Here is a 20,746-nt window from a genome sequence, read left to right as displayed (position 1 = left end):
TAGGGGGAAAAAATCACTTTGATATCAGAAGCATGCTAAGACTTCATATGAAGAGAAGCACCTTGATTATTTGTTTTTAAATTTGGGTCATATTAAAACTTGCATGATGAAAATAGCGGTTCCAACATAAAACATCACTATTTAAATACTGTTCTAGCATTCGAGGCTGGCTTTCTACACCTACCTTTTGGCCAAACCGCTGCATTCATACAGATTGCCCTAATAATTGTGGAGATCCCATTGGGATGCTTTGTGGTCCTCTCTCACAATTTTACCACAATGTCTGGTTAGATCAGGGGTGGGCAGATTTTTTGATTGGCAGGCCACAAAGGATTCTAAAATTTGACAGAGGATGGATGGAGTGTTTTGGTAACCTCACCTCATCAGAGAAAAAAAATACATTTAATTTCAAGTGAAAGTGAACAAAAGCATTACAACAAAATATCTGTCTCTGACACACCACAGTATTTAGAAAACAAAACATTAACAAGGTTTATTTATGTAATATTTTTCAAGTTCGACGGGCCAGATTAAAACATTTAACGAGACGCATGTGGCCCCCGGGCTGTATTTTGCCCACGCATGGGTTAGATAAACATATTTTTGTAATTAATGCTGGATTAAATAGAAAACTGGAGATCCAAATGCTTCATCTGTTGTAAAAGCAGAGTTGCTATTATATTTTGGGATATTTCCGCACGTGTTAGACATTAGAATGCGCTTTGCTGACTAATCACCACCAATTAACGATCGGTTTAGATGTTTGTGGTGGATTCCAGTAAAATCTTGGTAACTAAAAACAATTCTCAGGGTAAATAACTCACCTTGCCAAACACACAAGATGATTTACTTTTCATTCAATTGAGTAATGCGTGAGCGTGAGAAAGCAAGGAGGTACGATGGGTAATTGCCGTGCCGCACGCACCATCTGCAGGAGCTCTTTTTACGAGATGGCAGCTGGGATGGCGGGTGAGATGAGAAGCTTGGAGGACATTCGATTCTTCTTTGCTTTCTTCAGAACTCAAATTTTCCTGCCAATGAGTTGAGGGAGCCAAAGTTCTAGAAGTATTTTTGGATGACGTAGAAAATCTCAGATTGCCGCGTAGGGATGGAATTGGTTAGTGCCGCTGGCTTCGATGTGTTTAGGGGCAATGATTGATTTCTATGTTGTACCCCGCAGGCTTTGTCCCATATCTCCCGACACACACACATATACACACGCAGACACGCAGAGCGGAGCATGTTGCAGTATTAATGAGACATTAATAAGACATGAGGAGAGACCCCCCTCTTACATGCTCACACAGGGATCACGCCTGCTTCTACCCACCCCACACTCCCCAGCTGCTTCCTGTCTACAGATTACCCAGCTTTCACTGGGCTCTTGTTAAGTGGGGCCAGGAAGAGATTTAACCCCCTCAGTGGGAGCACACACACACACACACACACGCACGCACACGCACACATGCACGTCTGTCAGAACACATCAGCTTGCCAATACGTTATCAAAATAGCTTCATTTTGTGCTTGACAGCCAATGGAATGTCAGGTGTTCATCGCGATTAAATGATCATTTTTACAGATGGAGAACACACTTTATTTGTGATATAATTAATTTAATGTGCAGGTGAAAAATTAAAGAAATAATTGAATAAATTTTTTTTTTAAATCTCATCATTCTGATCCATGCTTCACAGTAGGTCTATATTGATATTACTTTTGAGTCCAATAATGATTTTTTTATTTTTGGTCAAAATTTCTGTGGTTCCCAAAGGGACATCAAACGATTTGAAAGGGGGCATGAAGAGGTAATTGATGGACTTAAAGTTTGAAAATTATCCATCTCCCAATATTAAATTTTGTTTTGCTGAAACTTACACATAAAAAAAAAAATGTGAGGTGATGCCGACAGTCTTCTGCCTTACTAAAGGCGGCGTAGAGAACACGGCGGTTAAAGTTGCTGTCCTTTTATGCAGAGATGTAGCTACGTAAAGGCGACAACCCTCACTGCCTAATGAGGAATATATCACACGTACTTAATTTAAGCAAAATGATTTGCCAATAGAACAGAACATTTTCTAAAAACAATAAAGCTTGCCGCAAAAACCTCCACCAAACTCTTAAAACAAGTGCACTTATACAACCTATATCTGTAGAATTATTGTAATTCTCGTCTTTTTTAAGGTTAACTTGCTCAACAAAAAATCTCAATAACAAGTTATAAAAGCATATTTAAATGAAGGGGGGAAATGCTTGAAGCAAGTGAAATACGCTTATGCAAAAACGGCTTGGTAAGAAATATTATCTTTGCAGACAAAGACCAGGCATATCTCATCCTGGTTAGATTTTAGTTTTGCAGTGCGAACAGCTCAGTTCCCTCAATCAGTCGTGTTTTGTTAAAAGTAGTTTTGATCAGAGCATGTATCAGCTCACTAAAACATGTAGGAAGGTCTAAATGTTATTTAAGAGTAATTTCATCGTTTCTGACTGTGTCGCCCGGCACTGCTCCTCAGGGGGGAAAAAACAAAACAAGAAGCCTGCATCCCATCGTCTGTGCACAGAGCATGATGCAAAAATATAAAATGATGGGTGAAAATAATGACGCCCTAAATTTAGTAGGAACTTGTGTTTGTGGTGGAAAAGGGCTTTAAGTGTTGATAACTTCTGTGAATTCAAGGATTCACCTCTGCATGACACCTTGAGTTGTTTTTAGGGTTTAGTATTTGCTTTGCTTCTTTTTAAACCTGTATCATAGTTAACAACAAGAAAACGTTTTTTGTTCATTGTGTAAGTGATGATGATCATGATGATGGAGAAATTCAACCTGGTTTCATGCTTGGAGCAAAATAATGTCTGAGAACTTCCTACACATTGATATGCAAGTTATTTTAGGAAATGGCCAAAGGTTGTGACCTTATTTGTATTTGTGTTATAGGCCTCAGCGCCGTCCGGCCCAGGCGCCGCTCCTCTGGGCTCGCAGGTTCACGCCGCCGCTGTCAATGGCGACAGGAACGTGCTGCTGAAACTCATCACAGGTGAATAACATGCAACTAGCTTGAGGTGCATATGTGTGAAGAGGCCAAAAGTCCGGATCTTGAAATATTGATAGGTCCAAAAAAAAATGAGTTTTTCACAACCTACACAGACAAGATTGCTTTCACATTAGTATGTAATACCGGAGTGCTTCATTGATTTTTGCAAGGAAATTTTGTGCTGAAAGGTCGAAGGGCAAGGTAAGCCCCAGCAGAACACCCATGCGGCCAGAAGAGAATGAGGTTTTTTTTCACAGCAAAAAAAGAAAAAACTAAACAAAAAAACAGAAGATATTCACTTCTATAAAGTGGTCAATGTGTTCAAATATTAAAACACAAATATGCACAGAAGTGAGTCACACTGAGGTTTTATTTTAGCTAATAAGTGCATTCAAGGCCCTCAGGTATCATCATGAATTCATTTGCGCATGTGTGTATTTGTGCCTATAGCAGAGCCAGCCCTACGGGACCGTGAGGATCAGTTTGGCCGCACCCCTCTCATGTACTGCGTTCTGGCTGATCGCCTAGACTGCGCAGAGATTCTGCTAAAGGCCGGAGCCTCAGTCAACAAGACGGACCACAGCCAGCGCACGGCTCTGCACCTCGCCGCACAGAAGGCACGGCCTGCACTGACCCCCACACGCACGCCCTTAACGCACACACACACACACACACACACAGACACACACCGGCATTGCAGTCAACAGGTTAAGGATGTTTCACCTCTTTGCCAAAGAGGCCAAGGTCGGTCAAATGCTGGTTGTTTGCACATGAGGCAAATTGGCATGTTTTGAGCTTTTATTGAGTGCAGCTGACAAAGTTTATCCGCTACAATTTATAATAAAAAATAATAATGTCTTTGCAAGTGAGCAACAAAATCAACCAGGCTGGGGTTCGGTGAAAAGAGGGAGGCCACTGCCCCCTAGTGACTGTATGTACTGCCTCGGGGGTACTGTGAGACGAATTAACAGAATGGGGAAGAACCCTGAAAGCATTTCATACTGATACAGTAATGATAGTTTTTAGGGCACGGAAGCATGTTTGGTCAATTAAGTTGAAATGGATGCCGCAAGCATCACTACAAGGTAGTAGAAGCCAATCAGTGAATGAACTGCAATGATAATACACTCAAGAAAAGGTTCTAATTAAATATAGTGAACGAAAAGTGAGTCATAATTATCAGTATAATGATTTTTCGAAATGATTCAACAACTTAATCACACCTTTAATTGGAATACTTTTCTGATGTTAAAAATGTGAAAGCTTAGGAAGGTATTTTGAATTTAAAAAAACAATAATTTAAGAATCATAATAAAAAAAATAACACAATTGCTCACAAATTTAAATTTATGTCAATAATTAAAAAATGCTTAATCGGAACGAGCTAAATTATAGGAACTTTTAGGTGAACCATGTAATTTGTTTAATTAGTAAATAGATGTAATAAAGACCAAATATTAATCCATGAGTATATAATAATAATAATATATTTCTATGATAACAACTATCGAGAATTATTACAAAATGAAGTGTCCATGGTATTAATTTGAAGAGAAAGAGTTAGATATTTCAATAGATTCTTGCAACTAAAAAGACAAATCTCTTTGCCAGTTTAAATGTATACTTCCACCTAGTAACACCTTTATTTGGTAACATTTTCTATGATTTGTCATCTTGATGTTGTTGAAGAAAGGCATCGCAGTAGACACAGTAGATAGACCTGGTGTGTGCGTCTGCATGTGGGGATGATGGTGACGGGGAGCCCTGTCTCTTTGACACAGGATCAATAATTGTCCGAGACAGGCAGAGAGGCCAGGGATTACGGATCTAATTGGACTGAGAATAGGGAGGACAGGAGTGCATACACACACTCACTCGGTCGAGATGCATGCTCACACACAAGATAGATCCGTCAGGCTGCGGCTTTGAGTCGGCACCATGGTAAATATACAAAACACACTCACGCACGGAGGGGCCACGCAGCCACACAACCCAGCCTCCCGTGAGAGCTGTTAGGCAGTGGACCACTCAGGAGGCCCTTGCTGAATACCATCCAAACAGAGGATGATGATGGTAATGATGACTAGGGTGGGTGGAGGGGGGGGGGGCAGATCAGGTGTTAACTGTCTAACAGCTCATCACACACACCGAAATGAGAGCGAACGAAGATGGATGACCCGTGAATTGAACAAGGCACCACTAAAAGACCACAAGCTTGTGTATGGACCTGTGTGTGTCTGTGTGCGTGTGTGTTCAGCACAAATCACAATGAAAGCGTTGTGCGGAATATTGCTTAAATCTGAGATTTTCCGGTTTTTTTTCTTTGCATTGCATTGCAGGGAAATATTCGTTTCCTCAAGCTGCTGCTGTCTCGACATGCCAACTGGCTGCAGAAAGATTTGGAAGAAATGACCCCCCTGCACCTCGCCACACGGCACCCTTCTCCGAAAGCACTCGCCTTGCTGCTCAAACACATCGGCCCCGGGGAGGTCGACACACAGGACAAGAACAAGGTACAGTGGGGGGAAAATAAGGAAGAGATCTTGAGAATGACAAGGCTGTGCAATTTTAGCACAAACAGAATCAGAGTACATTTAATGAAATGAAGCGCCGCAGGTCGGCAGAAACCTCCAGGGAAGTGGGCCTACTTTTGTCCCACCAGGTCGAGACAGAACATTCACAGCAACCGCCTCACTTCATTTATTGACATCTTGACATCTCCAAGCAGGAGAGGACAGGAGTGGTGAGGGAGGAGAGGAGAAGTGGCAGTTAAACAGGCCAAAATCCAGATGCCAGCGGGTGAGGCAGAGCGAGAGACTACTTATATAAAAAGTGTGGTATAACCAAATGAAAGAGTGTAGAAATAAGTCATAACCTGAGATTTAAACATTTCTACAGTGGCAGAACATTCCAAAGTACGGGAGCCCAAATTAAGAATGCTGAAGTTTCATGACCCTACTCACTTTTTAGCTCTCGCAGTCAACAAAAGATTAGCATGTTGTGAGCGAAACGCTTTTGAGTTAGTCTCGGATCTCATCGAGTGAAAACATAAGATAACGGCTCGAAAATGAAAGATCCGACATGTCCGCACCTTTAACATTGATAATGGGAAGGAATGTACAGGATGTTAGCATGCTTGAATTAAAGGCATTACTGAAGAAAGTAGGTTTAAGCAAAGGAAGGGAGTATGTCAGGATGCATGAAGAAAAAGGTCTGAGAGCAAAAAGGAAGAAAAGATGGAAGAAAGGAGGTCAGGAAAGAAAAGATACCAGGAAAAAAAAAAGGAGGTCTGACGGGAAGGAAGGCTGGAAAGAGGTCAGAAAAGAGTATGAACAAAGGAAGGAAGGTAAAAAGTTGGTTTCAGTGAAGGTTGCTAGAATAAAAAACAACTTTTAGAGAAGGAAGTAGAAAATGTGAAAAAAAAAAATCTGTCAATGAAATAAAATTAAGAAAAATTCAAAGCATAACTACTTCCCGCCTGTAATGCACATGAAAATCCTCAATTATAAAATATTACATTACGGTGCAAAATATTTCATTAAAAGGCGAGTTGGCGAGTCCTTTTCATGTTTATTAAAACACTCATTCGGACTTAACATTAATACATGATAAATTAAATCTGTGAAAAATTAGCAGTGAAACCACCGCGCCTGAGGTAAACCAACCAATCGAGAGCCAGAAGGCGTGACTTATAAGGTGTCAGTAAACTGTCACGCACTCATGAGCTCATTCATTACAAGCGCACCCCCGTAATCACGTTCTATAATTCTAAACGTTATTCATTTGAACGTTTGTATGTCGAGTGCCCTATTTGGCAGGACTATTGGCTGTCATCATATTTTTCCTCTTTGCCCTCGCAGATCCCCCCCCCGCCCTGTCGTGGCATCGCCCCAAAAAATCAAAACAGGAGTAAATACCTTGTAATCATGAAAGGTAGTGGACCTTACGACTTGCAGACACATTTTTCCCTGGAAATCTTGCTCAAATGTTATGACTTGATTTGTCTCATTTCTGTGTACTTAAAACATGCACTGATAGCCTTTCTACGGTCTGTCTGAAAAAACATCTAGCCTGAGTGTCTGCCGCAGAACAAATAGATTTAGTTGAGTAGTTTTAGGTCATATGCACTCATGTCGCAGTGAAGCTTCAGTATCTGTGGCCACCAGGACAGAGTCTCCCTTGTGCGGCGATGCTGAGGTGTGACATCACTAGTTAGTTTTGTAATGAGCCAATATGCATCATCATGTCAGATGACAGCCAGTAGCTTTCATTTCGGCGCTTATCTGGGTTGCTTCTCGGCTCCAGCGTCAATGTGAGCTTTGTGTTGACACTTGCCCTCAGATTTCTTGGTGGAGTATTTTTCATTTGCGTAATAGAAAAGCTCAAAGCCGCAAGGCCACAACGGCCCTCTCTGTTCTAGACCCAAGTCGTCATCGCTATCTCTTCCTTTTCATCTGTCCTGCTTGCCTGTCTTCACAGCAAACCGCCCTGCACTGGTCAGCGTTTTATAACCGGCCGGAGCACGTTCGCCTGCTCATCAAGCACGACTCCAACATCGGCATCCCTGACAGCGAGGGCAAGATTCCCCTGCACTGGGCCGCGCACAGCCAGGAAGCCAGCGCCACGCAAACTGTCCGCTGTATACTGGTACATGTCTCACAGAACGTTGCAATGAATGTCAGATCAGTTTCAAGAAGGAGTGAAGAATTGAGTGCACTAATGTTGATTGTGTATTTTCTCTACGCCAGACACAATATTAAAATTGTACGCATAGGCACATCTATAAATATTTACTCCCTCCAATATTTTGTTATGGTTATTTTAGGTAACAAAAACAAACAAAAACAAAAATTGAAAATACATTTTCATTAACGAAATAAAATAGTTTTTGAGTGGCGACTCGACTCGAGGTAAATGTGCTTCTTTTTTGCTTTATTCATGAAAAAAAATCTAAACAGTATAGAAAAAAAATAGTACACTGTACACCCAGGTTTAATACTTTCCAACAAGATTTCAACCCTCAAATTAACTTTAGAAACAAACCAAGGATCCTAGCTTCATTGTATATTAAAAACCTTCTAAGCGGTATGCACGGCTCTTATTGTGATTCAAAGTCTGGACTGTTGAAACCGTAAACTAAGTTATTAGCAAAATGTTTTGATGTAATATTTTTCTTCAATTTTCACTGCACAATACTTACCATGGTCTTTTTTTTAAAAAAATCTTGATCTGGCGTAAAACAATTTTTAAAAATTAAAACTAATACTAAATCTAACTACAATGAGATTGAAACTGTTATTGAAAAAAACTAAAACATATATACAGGTACAAAGTTTAGGACGGAGTTCAGCTCCTACGATGGCAACAGAACCCAAATTACAGTAGTTCTCAAGTCGGAATGAATTAATCTATCGCTAACCTCGGCTGACGTTGGAGTCATACTTAAATATTAGGATGGGATAACGTGTCTAGGCCATAAATACACCGTTGACCCAGAATGCCTTCTTGAGCCGCGTGACAACATATTGCCGATTTTATTTCCGTGAACAGTCTAATGTAGTTAACTGCGTGCCATTCTTAACCTTATAATGTCACGTCTTTATCGTCGTAAACTGAGGATGTCTTTTTACTACCTATTCATCCACGACCCACTGTTGGGCCTTGAGCAATCCGATAAAAATCACTTCCAGAGGTGTCCTTGATCACTGACTGACTCTGCGATGGTGAGGACACGACCTTTAAGCATAGTCTGCAAATTGACCTGAGGACAGTGTCAATCCGGTGTCAATCCAAAGTTTTTTCGGTCTCGCTGATAAATCGAGGAAGATTTTAGAAATTTTCACTTATTCCTTGAGTGAAAGTAATATGGAACAAGTCAAGGAACATTTGTGGACTATGTTTAAAAGCCTTATATAGGCGCTGTCCTGCGACAAAAACACACGTCCAATTTAGTCATTTTTTGGGGGGGGGGGTGTATGTAACTCAGAAACCCCATTCACGTAAAAATAAAAAATCGGACAAAAATGGACAACAACAACGCTACCCGTTGCAGGGATGGAACAGCGACGGAGGATGAGAATTTTTTTAGGGATGGACTGAGCAAGGACGGAAATGGGTTTTCTGCTATGTTATTGTATTGATGTTATATTATTTTATTGGCCAGTATATTTCAGCCTGTGCATATATTTTCACTGTGACTTGGAAGAAAATCCCCCAATAAATCCAACCTCATTAAATCTGTCTATTGTATTTTTATCACTTCACCCTGGAAAAAAAAGGGTTAAAATACAAGCCTCGCATTCATAGGCCATTCTGAATAAATTGGTACGTTTAAATCCACTCATCAAAGTCTTGCGTGTGTGCAGGAAGCAGCTCCCACAGAGTCCCTGCTGAACTGGCAGGACTACGAAGGTCGAACACCTTTGCACTTTGCCGTCGCCGACGGTAACGAGGCAGTGGTGGAGGTGCTGACATCCTACGAGGGCTGCAACGTGACCGCTTACGATAACCTCTTCAGGACACCGCTGCACTGGGCTGCCCTGCTCGGTAAGCTGACGCACATCCCACAAGGCTCCTTTTGGAATCCATTGCCTTTTTCTTCTTTGTGGCTTGCCAGATTAATTTAGCGTGGCATGCCACCTGAAAAGCAAAATGTCACTTATTAACCACAAGTTTCGTTTTTAGGTTTGTAGGTCACACAAGGTCACTCTCAAAGAAAATATTGTCAGAGATTATGTATAAAATAGTAATTAAAGCCAACAAGACAGCTGTGTAAAGTTGACACTAGTTAAAATGGCAGCTTTTTCTAATCATTACAGTTTTTCTACTTATCCTGTTGAGAGCGGTGGGCAGCTAGAGCCTATCCTAGCCAATCGGTGCAAAACACAAGACACCCTGAACTGGTTACATAAACCAAAAATTTCATGAAATAACTTTTTGTTGGTTTGGTTAGTTTATCACGCATTTTCCCAATTACTTTTCAATCCCGCTTTTTAAATATTACGTAATGCCTAATTTTGTGGGGAACACTTTGAGGTTGCCTCCGAGCAGGAGTAACATAGTCCTGTGAAGTGGAAATGGAGCGCTGTGTGCGTGACTCTGCATTTTCTTGTGTTCTCAGGCCACGCCAGAATTGTCCACCTGCTGTTGGAGAGGAACACGTCAGGCACCATTCCCTCAGACAGCCAGGGAGCGACACCTCTACATTACGGAGCACAGAGCAACAACGCTGTGAGTCATCTGTGCACAGAAAACCACTCGATGAATAAAATATGTTTCAAATGGCTCACTGACTGTATCACTTTTTTTTGTACTGATCAATTTATTTGCCCTGCATTGAACCCAAATCCGATTAGGTAACATCTCAACTGAGCGGACTTGGCAGCTGTTCATCGGCTGAAACCAATTGGTTAAATGATAACTATAGAAAAACCACACCCTCAGTGCAGAAAGTGCTAAAGCAGAGCCAAAATGATTTTACCTGTACATGATGTCACTTGCAGTCCAGAAGTTTCCCAGAGCTCAAAAAACGTGTTTTTTAGCCACTTGGAAAACAATCGGTATTCTATGACGAGCTCCCTGCCTGACAAAACAGGCCAAACCCGACCACAAATCAATGCATTTTCTTGCCATTTTTTGAGTGAGAACATTTTCCCAGGGCTCCGGAGCGTAAAACGTGTTTTTAGTGACTTGAAAAATGTGTGGTTTTGTCACAAAACCCGATGAAAATCCTAAACCAGAAAATGTATTTTTTTTTATTTTGCTATTTTTGGGTATGGCTGTTTGCTCATGTGTGTGTGTGTGTGGGGGGGGGGGGGGGGGTGAGTGCGTGCATTTGTGTATGAGTGTGCGTGTATACATGTGTGTGGGTGTGTGCATGTTTGGTTTCCAAAGCGTTGCGTTTCTTTAGCAACTGTTTTTTTTACCGGTCTTTAATCCACTTGAAAACTCTTTCCTTTAAATCACTCTTCAAAACGTTTTTTTTTCTGTGTGTGTGTGTGTGAATAGGAGACAGTAGGTGTGTTTCTTTCCCACCCATCTGTGAAAGATGAGCCTGACCTGGAGGGCAGGACAGCCTTCATGTGGGCCGCGGGGAAGGGCAGCGATGATGTTATCCGCACCATGTTGGCCCTCACGCCTCAGATTGACATCAACATGTCCGACAAGTATGGCGGCACCGGTGAGCACCGCTAAAATGAGATCAGCTCCTGGCTATGTGTGCTTGTGTGTAGGGTAAATGAGTTCGAACACACTTTCCGCAGCTTTCACTCTGTTGGCTTTGCCTGCGGCTCCTCAGAAGCGAGGCATGGTTATGTCAAAGGGGATTTCCCATTGCCAGAGAGAGGAGCTGATAGCGTCAGCAAAATTAGTGGGAGTTAGCCATATAGACTCCCCGCTACTGCCAGCACTGTCCTCCTGCACACATGTGACACGTCACTTTAGTCCTGACGCTGTGGGGCCTCTCGGATGTATAATCAATGTCCAGTGTGGCCATCATTGTTTATGTATGCATTTGCAATCTTGACACCGTGGAAGGACAGCATGGCTGACTGGTAACCACATTACTTCCATCCATTTATTATCTGAACCGCTTCTCCTCACTCCTCACGAGGGTCACGGGTGTGCTGTGTGCCTATCGCAGCTGTCTTCGGGCAGTAGGCGGGGGACACCTTGAACTGGTTGCCAGCCAATTGCAGGGCATACATAGACGAATCTGCGCTCACACTCATACCTAGGGGCAATTTAGAGGGCACGATCAACCTAAAATGCATGTTTTTTGGGAATGTGGGAGGAAACCAGAGTACCCGGAGGAAACCCACACAGGCACGGGTGAACATGCAAACTCCACACAGGAAGGCCAGAGCCGGAATCGAACCCACGACCTCTGCACTGTGAGGCCATCGTGCTAACCCGTTGCTTTTGGTACCTGGGTCTTGTGGAGGGATTGACCTGAACTGGAGCAATTCAGAATAATTATCTCATAAAAGGACAAAAACAAGGAATGTTTCATTCAAATATATGTTATGCACCAGAAATTACGATTAAACCTATATTTGTGTGCAGATTGCTATATCCAATAAAATCCTGCAAATAACACACAGCCTTGTATAATAAATCGATTTAATGACAATAGGTGACTAGCGATTAGTAACATTGTGTAGGAAATATGCTATAAACAGCATATAATGTACAACTGTAGTGCAGCATAATGACCGTTATATTAAACATATCGTTAATTAATAAAAGTCAAAACTCAGGATTGTTTCCATTGTAAAGGCGGAATATTGGATACAGCTCTTGCCATTACTATTATATCATCATAATGTTGTGGCTTGTTGTGGGTGTACTTCTACCGCATTATAGAGAGGCGTGTGGCATCCATTTGGTTAGATACCTTAATGTTGGTGTTGCTGTCGTCTAAACAGCGCTGCATGCAGCCTCCCTGTCAGGCCACGTGAACACTGTCAAATTGCTGTTGGAGAGGGGAGCCATGGTGGACTCTCTGGATGTAATGAAGCACACGCCGTTGTTTCGTGCCTGCGAAATGGGACAGAGGGACGTCATCCTCACGCTCATCAAAGGTGGGTGGCGGCAGTCTCTTCCAGGAAGCTTTTTTTGCCATGTTCCAATGCTATTTATTTATGTTCTCTGTAGTTGTATGTCAGATATGTAGCAGCTTACTGTGTTGAATAAAGGTGCCGCACACGTGGACCTCGTGGACGTGGACGGTCATACTGCTCTCCACTGGGCAGCTCTGGGAGGGAATGCCGAGGTCTGCCAGATATTGATGGAGAATGGGATCAGCCCTAATGTACAAGTGAGCTCTGACACATCTTGAGCACTAAATGGGTGGACCACAAATTCAGTGTCTGAAACATTTCAAATTTGTACTACATTTCAAATGAATTTTGGTTGTAGTTAACTTAGCAGGCAAAAAAAATTCTTAAGACTTTTTGCACCCTGTGCATTCTTTGCATGTACACAATGTAATGAAACCCAATGGAAGAGAAAGAAAAAGGCCTGCTTTTATAAACATAATGATGTTTTTTATTGGCACTTGCACCCTATATTTATTTCTGTAGTTGTGGTTTACTACGCTACATCACACTGAGAGCTGTTGCTGATATGTCTCGTCTCGTGTAGTTTCAAAATAAAATCACCAGAATATTGTTGGCCTATTTGTCTTTTTAGTTTAATCCTGTGACCAGAGGTGATGATGCTCTTGTACCGAATCTTATTAGATGTGTGGAAGCGTACTTAATGGAAAGTGTCTGGTTAGGGTGTAACATCAACAATATGATTTAATCATCTTTTAAAATCAACTCACTATTACACCTTTCAATGAACATTTCTGATCCGATCTATCTGGCAGGACCAAGCAGGACGGACTCCGCTGCAGTGTGCTGCTTATGGTGGCTACATCACATGCATGGCTGTCCTGATGGAGAACCATGCAGATCCAAACATACAGGACAAGGAGGTGTGTGCATATCTTAATCCAGTGTATTAAAACACGCCCATTCTCCCACTTGGGTACAGTGAAGCATGGTGGTGGCAAGATCATGGTTTTGAATTGTTTTGTGGCCTTCAACAAGGTGCAATTCGGGGCACTTAAAATGGTGGTAGGTGTATGATGACTTACATTTAAAATAAATTAAAATTGATGATTGATTTCTGAGTATAACCACGTCTCGGATTCTACAAGGGTGTGCACACTTAGGCAACCATATTATATGTCAGGTGTTTATTTTTACTTCCCTTCTTGAAAGGAATTATACCGGTTTAGGTCAGGTTAATGGTGGAAATTTTGGGGAAATTATTTCTGTTGGTCTCATTCTTTTAATATACCACAAAAGCTGACGTTTGGACAGGGCTGCGTTGACTTTTTATATCGACTTTATGTTGAAGTGAGTTGAGGCGCTTCATGTCATGCTTTGTGCTATTTTGTGGCATCAATAGACAATCGTGAGCCTTTTCGAGGGGCGCTGTCATTTAGTCACAGATTACTTTGAACCTTATTTTTAGTAAGATATGTGCCTTGATAATTTTACAGTTAGAAGAGTAGTTGTCAGACACATAAACAGCCTACCTTGTAGTGAGTTCTTAGCGCCCCTCCAATTTTTTTAAATTTAAAAATTACCGCGGGTATGACCTTGTTTCCACAGGGCCGGACTGCTCTCCACTGGTCGTCCAACAATGGCTACCTGGATGCCGTGAAGCTGCTGCTGGGCTACAGCGCCTTTCCTAACCACATGGAGCACACAGAGGAGAGGCGAGGCTTTGATGATGATAATGACGATGAGACGTAGCGGTCACAAAGGTAAGCGGACCTTCAAAAGGCTGTGTGAGTGACAACGGCATTCACGCGCAGGTACACGCCGCTGGACTACGCGCTGCTGGGGGGCCACAGCGAGGTGACCCAGTTCATGCTGGAGCACGGCGCTCTGTCCATCGCCGCCATCCAGGACATCGCCGCCGCCTCCATCCAGGCCATCTACAAGGGCTACACGGTCCGCAAGGCCTTCAGGGAGAGGAAGCAGCTCCTCATGAGGCACGAGCAGCTACGCAAGGACGCCGCCAAGTGAGAGATGAACAAATAACACTCAGTTATAGATCTGTCCTTGTCCAGTCGTGTTTGTTTCGGTCTTCACAGGGCACCTTTGACAACGACATTCTTTGTTGTCGCACTTTCCTCGCATCTGTCGTATCTGTCTTTCTTTCTGTCATCCTTGCCCACGCATCTGTCTTTCCCCTGACATGCTCCTTTTGCTCCTTGCCATTTACCCACGTCTTACATTAGTCCCCTACTACAGTGTTTCCCAACCTTTATTCAGCCAAGGAACAGATTTTACATTCGAAAACTCCTATTGCAAACCATAAAATAAATATATTACAAACAGTAAATGTAATTATTATTATAATAATAGATGTTAAATATCATCTTATCTCAATTTAGTCACGTTTGGCCAGTTTAGTTGAACCAAAGCTATTATTCTGTTGTATGAATGGCAACAAGTGGATACACAAGTTAATTGTACCTTTTAATTGTTCTGCTGGTCACTACTGTCTATATTGCTGGAACAGATATATCGATATATTTCCAGTTTAAACGGAGCCTTGTATTGTGATTACAATCAAACCGAATGAAAATGCTCCATTTAAGCACCTCAATCGGAATGAACAGGCCAAAATCCAAATTGAAAATTGGAATCCAAAATTCAGAAGAGCCAGGCTGCATCTTATCTTTGTCTTGACGTAATTGTGCAGTGATGTCATGGTTTAGGCACTTGATATGCGACGGGAAAACTTGTTAATACTGACTTGTAACTTGTTTTTATCAAGTTGTTGCCTTAATGGCTTACGTCAGCTTGGTAAAACACACAATGTTTTAAATTTCTGTTCAAGCTGCATGTGTCACAGAGCTGTTCTGATTAAATGTAGCGGAACGTGAAAATTCTGATCTGGCAACGAATAGATCATATCACATGTTAAACAACTGACCAGAGATTTTCAATCGGAATCATTACAGTCGGAATGACATAAAAGTCCACATGTAAATCCGGCTATGGTTGAAAAAATATACAGTATTTGTTGTAAATGTCTAAAAAAAAAAAATAATTGGGTCAGAAAATCAGAAATATTTACTGTGTGCACCTTTCGCAGAGTGGCCTCACAATAAGATTCACATTGTTATCATACATATGAAATACCAAATCACAGAATTTTGCACTGATTACAAAATAAGATCAAACCAATCCAGTCTTACTGCAATGTGGGGGAATTTTTTTTTATGCCTGATTTTTATCTGATTTCCCATGACTCACTAATGTGCCAAGGCACTGTGGCGGTGAAATCCGTGAGATGCACAAATAAAGGATTTCACTACTTCTGCAATTAGAAGGGGGGTTTTGTATGTTTTTGAGTGTGGAGATAACCATGCAAACATCCATGATGGCTTGAGACTAGCTTTGTTGTTTTATTGACTTTCAGCGATAATTCAATTAATAGGCCAGATACAGTAATACTGCATGGGTAAGCCAAAGATAAATGGAACCGAGCTAAAGGTGCAAATTGAAATCTATTTTCATCCTTTCTGTCATTTTGGCATCCATGGAACCCCACGTGTATCTTTAAGATGGACAAGAAATTGTCAAAAGATTTTTTTTCCATTCATATCCGATGAGACAATTTTGAGAGCACCATATTTTTTGCACCTTTATGAAAGATTCTGGTCACTTCTAATGTCTTAAGTCTTTTGCAACTTTGGTAAGCCAATTCAGCACGTAGAAAATGTGAACTCGATTACAAAGCCAATTGAATTGTGACGCTTTACTTTGTCATGATATGAGGACAAATTGATTTGTAACTGGACAAAAAGTTGTGAACAAATTTCGAGGAAATGTAAGCGTTTCGCTTCGGCATGACCCAGTGATAAATGCCAACTTTTGATGGCGGCATGATGAGTCACTACAGTCCAGGAATGTTGCTTTGAGGTTCATTTGAGGTTTGATCTGTATATGCAGTGCTTAAAAAATATTCAACAACCAACTGATCATATTAAGGTTATGCCCTAAATTGTTAGCATCAGTAATGACCAAAATCATCATTAGTTTGAAATTCCTCCTTCCTGTCCAAAGCGGTAAAAGATCAAGAGCGGACTGAAATTGAAAGATTCCGCATGAAAGAATTTAATGATTGATAATGCTAGGTCTCTTTTTTTATGACGGGTTGTCTTATAAATTTATCAACACTGTTTGTCGTTTACGCGATATGTGCCCTGAAAATGACCAGGCTAGAGTGTACCTTGATCAAATTCCACATTAAATACATGCCGATTCGGATTATTTGCCGATCTGAATTGCGGACATTGAAACAATACTATACATATCATTTGTTGTCACTTGAGCGTAAAACTGCTTTTGGTTGTGTTCAGGAAACGAGAGGAGGAACTGCGGCGAAGAGAAGCCGTGCAGCAAGTCTCTGCGGCCACGGCGAAGGAAAGAAAATCATCTTCGGAGACAATCGAGCAGGAGAAGCTCTCCTTGGTGAACCTGGTGGCGGATTTATCCGTGAAAGACTCGGTGGTGGAGACAAAGAAAGCACCTAAACCTGAACGGAGGAGCAAAGAGGAAAGGCACAAAGGTAGGATGAAATTAATTCTCAGTGTTGGCCTTCCTTTGTGAAGATTCCATTTTCTCCTAGGCTTGCGCGGGCTTTCTTTAGATACTCCATATTCTTAATTGTCCAAATTTGCCCATTTTCCATTTGAATGGAATGTACAGTGGATGTAAAAAGTCTACCCCCTCCCTGTTCAAATAGAAGATTTTTGCGTTGTAAACAATAAATAGATCAAGTAAACCTAAATAATTTAAAACCTTTTCCACCATCAATTTGATTTTTTATTTATTTATTTATTTATTTATTTTTGCTCATGGTGCTGTTCAAACACATCAAAACAGTCAACACACACCTCCCACCATTTAAAGTGCCTATGATTAACTCCAAATAAAGTTCAGATGTTCTAGTGGGCTTTTCCTGACATTTTTTTCATCTAACAGAAGGCCCAAGGTTTTAGGCCAACTATTAAAACTACTAAAGTGTAGGAAACCGTGTCAATGTGATTGTGAATATTTTTTTTTTCTGTATGTGCCTTGCACCCTGATGACCAGTCCAGGTTCTATCATGTGTCACATCCAGAGCTGGGATAGGTTGAAGACTGGTTAGCTAAAAAAAAAATAATAAAATCAGTAATCTCCACCAGGCCATCGGAGGAGATCCACAAAGAGCAAAGCTGCTGATCCACCTGACACTGCAAGTCCTGAAAATCACGTGACATGCGGCACGACTATCAGGTTGAAGGACCCTCTCGCTCCTGGCAGCCAAGCATCATCCAGACCCTCCTCCACACATAAAGTCAAGGAGCAAAGACCCTCCTCGTTCACAAGCACCCCTCACACGGGAGTCTTGGGCGCAGACCACACGGCCGCCGTACCTCTGAGAAAGACTGATTCTCTGAAGCACAGACACGACAAGACCAAAGATCCCGCTCAACTTGCTGGAGTCTTGTTGAACACGAGAAGCCCTTCGAGAAAACATCACGCCACCGCAAGCACGCTACGGGGACACGACAGAGAGCAGCGCCGACGGAGGCACGAGGCGGCCATGGTCATCCAGCGAGCATGGCGAAGGTGAGTCGACATATTACAACAGCGTGGCTTCACAGGAAAATAGTGTGAGCACTTAACTGGCCTGCCAGCAGTCCAGACATGTCTCTTATTTTTTTAAACATTCTGCAAATTCAAAATGAGTGAAAATCCGCAAAAAAAAAAAAGAAAAAAATGCATTTTATCAGTTTGGATAATAAATCTTGTCGTTGTGCTGTCCTCAAAATAGGTTGAAAAGTATTTGTTGTCTCTGCTCCATACAATGAAAGTTCTATTCTATTCTAAAGAACGGAACAATCTGCAGGCCATACCGTTAATAGCTACCAGCACAAGGCCATCACACAGCTCCTCTGTTTCCATTTAGTGCATAGGAGTGAATGTGCTCCCCATTAAAAAGGCTTTGTTGTTTTATCTAACACACGTGTGTCTGTCGACTCCTCACGCAGACACAGGGAAGGCAGGGCCTTCAAGGGGGCGGAGTTAAGTGATTTGAACCACTCTCACACCAGGAAAAGGCGGACGGAGATGCGAGCTGCTCCCACGAAACCTGCAGCCAGTAAGGCGTCGGTGCTACAAAATATTTATGGTAAGCGCTGCATCAAATCTTCTGACTGCAGATGCAATGCGGTCAAAATGTTTATCGTCGTAGTGCTTGATTGACTTCATTTAGTTACACCACTGACTCAAAATATTCGAAAAAGTTCTCTGTATGATTCAGTACAGATGATATTACAACCACTACAATAACACATGGTTAAAATAATAGGTCCCTGACATATATATCAAAGTATCTTACATAAATTATTCATCGTGAGTTGCAGGTATCTCAGCTGACTGAAAATTTATTTTGAAATTGAAATAACATTGAAAAAATAGTAAATAAAATGATGGCTACAACAGTACTAATCAAATATTAGAAACACTTTACTATTTAACTATTTTTAATAACTATGTATTAAAATATAATAGTGTGTAAAGTATATTTAACCTCACAAAAAATTAAAATAAAAATAAATAAAAAAGCGAACAATGAATTCAGAGATTTAGTGCTTTAGAGTGCCTCATTGTCATGGCATGGCAAATCCCCAGGACAACCCAGTGGCACATCGCCCAGCCATATATCACCACTGGATATATTTTAATGGCTCAAACATGATGTTTAGGCATTTGAAAGATGCGACACCAAGTACCATGCATTTTTCCAGGTCGTACAAGTCGTAGTTGACAATTGACTGTTGAGCGGCGCGTGGCTTCAGCGCATTCTCTGGACACACCCACAGCATTCCGCAGAGAGAAAAGCTTGATTGATTTTTTTCCATGCCAGTATTTATTTTCACTGTAAATGAACGTTTTAAAATACATAATTGAAATTAGAAACCAAAAAAGAAAATAAAATGAGAATGCTTTGAAGTTCCCTAAAGTTGGCGTAATGTTATGCAAATCCGTCCAGCCCCGACGAAAAACAATAAATTGGCCCCTTTTATCTGGACTGAGAACCTCACTTGTGCAAGAAGCGACAAACCAGTCCGGCTGTCATCGTGGTGTCAAACACTCTGTAATTGACTACAATGACCCACGTTAATGTCTTGGGTGGCGCTTGTGTCCACACACTGACCCAGCTGTCTCTTTGGAACCTTTTTGGGTGGGTTTTGCCTGCCCTCAGACAGGGTTGACCTTCATCACACATCAGCAGGTGATGATTGGAGAACAGGCAGGAACCTTGCTGCTCCAAAGCATGCTGGTGGACAAACAGATAGAAAGATGGACACATCTCAATGTTCTCACCCAACCTCGTGACGTGGCTTACCCCCCTCCCCTCCCCCGTTCTCACCTCACCTCTCCTCCCTCCTCCGCCGTCACTCTGACAGTCGTGGCATCGTGAAAAGTTCAGAGCTGTCAGGAGGAATGTCAACAGTGTAGAGCGATCCACTGAACACACACACGCCACACACACTTACACACCGGCTGCCTCTCCCGGCGTCTTTGCCGCAAAGAATCCGACGGACGTTTGACATACAACTCTAGACTGGTTGGCACTGGCTATCATAATCGTGGTACACCGTTATCTAATTGCCTCCCTATAATTTAATATCTGCTGGGCCTTTAATATCATTTCATCTCAAGGGGAGAGAGGAAGAATGATAACACAATGATGATATGTGCGTTTGAACATTTTTTGTGGACCAGCTAATTATGGAGCCATTTTTTTTTCAGAATTCAATTTCAGTGTTGCAGACACAAAAGTACAATAATCCCCCCCTCTCGCCCCGCATTAAGTGAAATTCTCTATTTAAATATTCTATAAGCATGTTTTTTATAGAAGTTAGGGTACTTACATTTTCATCATAATTCAGTAAATAAATGAATAAAGATCCTAATCTTACATTTCTACAAAAAAAAAAAGGAAAAAAAATACAAAATGATCAGCAGTTTTATGCCATCCTTGAATGGCTATTTTTATACAAAAGCGTCCTTTATACTGGAAAATGAATTACAATGTGTGATTATTTTGTTGTTTGCTTCAAACCCTTTAATGTTGGGTTAGGATAG

The 20,746-nt window shown here is 41.6% G+C and overlaps 1 protein-coding gene across 3 annotated transcripts in view; it reads left to right on the top strand.

Annotated features, from left to right (window-relative positions):
- invs (inversin) overlaps nt 1–20,746 on the top strand; it is a 28,459-nt gene that overhangs the window by 6,123 nt on the left and 1,590 nt on the right. For 2 of the 3 annotated variants that reach the window (XM_088307608.1, XM_088307609.1), the window contains 15 exons: nt 2,936–3,035; nt 3,483–3,649; nt 5,372–5,545; nt 7,512–7,679; nt 9,398–9,578; nt 10,153–10,262; nt 11,040–11,211; nt 12,458–12,613; nt 12,728–12,849; nt 13,405–13,512; nt 14,198–14,304; nt 14,404–14,613; nt 16,966–17,174; nt 17,794–18,220; nt 18,643–18,782. In XM_088307608.1, coding sequence (XP_088163734.1) covers nt 2,936–3,035; nt 3,483–3,649; nt 5,372–5,545; nt 7,512–7,679; nt 9,398–9,578; nt 10,153–10,262; nt 11,040–11,211; nt 12,458–12,613; nt 12,728–12,849; nt 13,405–13,512; nt 14,198–14,304; nt 14,404–14,613; nt 16,966–17,174; nt 17,794–18,220; nt 18,643–18,782 — 2,551 coding nt within the window. The remainder of the gene's footprint in view (nt 1–2,935; nt 3,036–3,482; nt 3,650–5,371; nt 5,546–7,511; nt 7,680–9,397; nt 9,579–10,152; nt 10,263–11,039; nt 11,212–12,457; nt 12,614–12,727; nt 12,850–13,404; nt 13,513–14,197; nt 14,305–14,403; nt 14,614–16,965; nt 17,175–17,793; nt 18,221–18,642; nt 18,783–20,746) is intronic. The other variant, XM_088307611.1, reaches the window with a different exon arrangement.

Source organism: Idiotropiscis lumnitzeri, chromosome 10 (genome assembly GCF_059441095.1).
Source record: "Idiotropiscis lumnitzeri isolate Australia: NSW breed Sydney's pygmy pipehorse chromosome 10, RoL_Ilum_1.0, whole genome shotgun sequence".
In the NCBI taxonomy this organism is placed as follows: Eukaryota; Metazoa; Chordata; class Actinopteri; order Syngnathiformes; family Syngnathidae; genus Idiotropiscis; species Idiotropiscis lumnitzeri.
The sequence above is the reverse complement of the archived record's forward strand: the minus strand, read 5'-3'. Positions and strand labels throughout refer to the sequence as shown.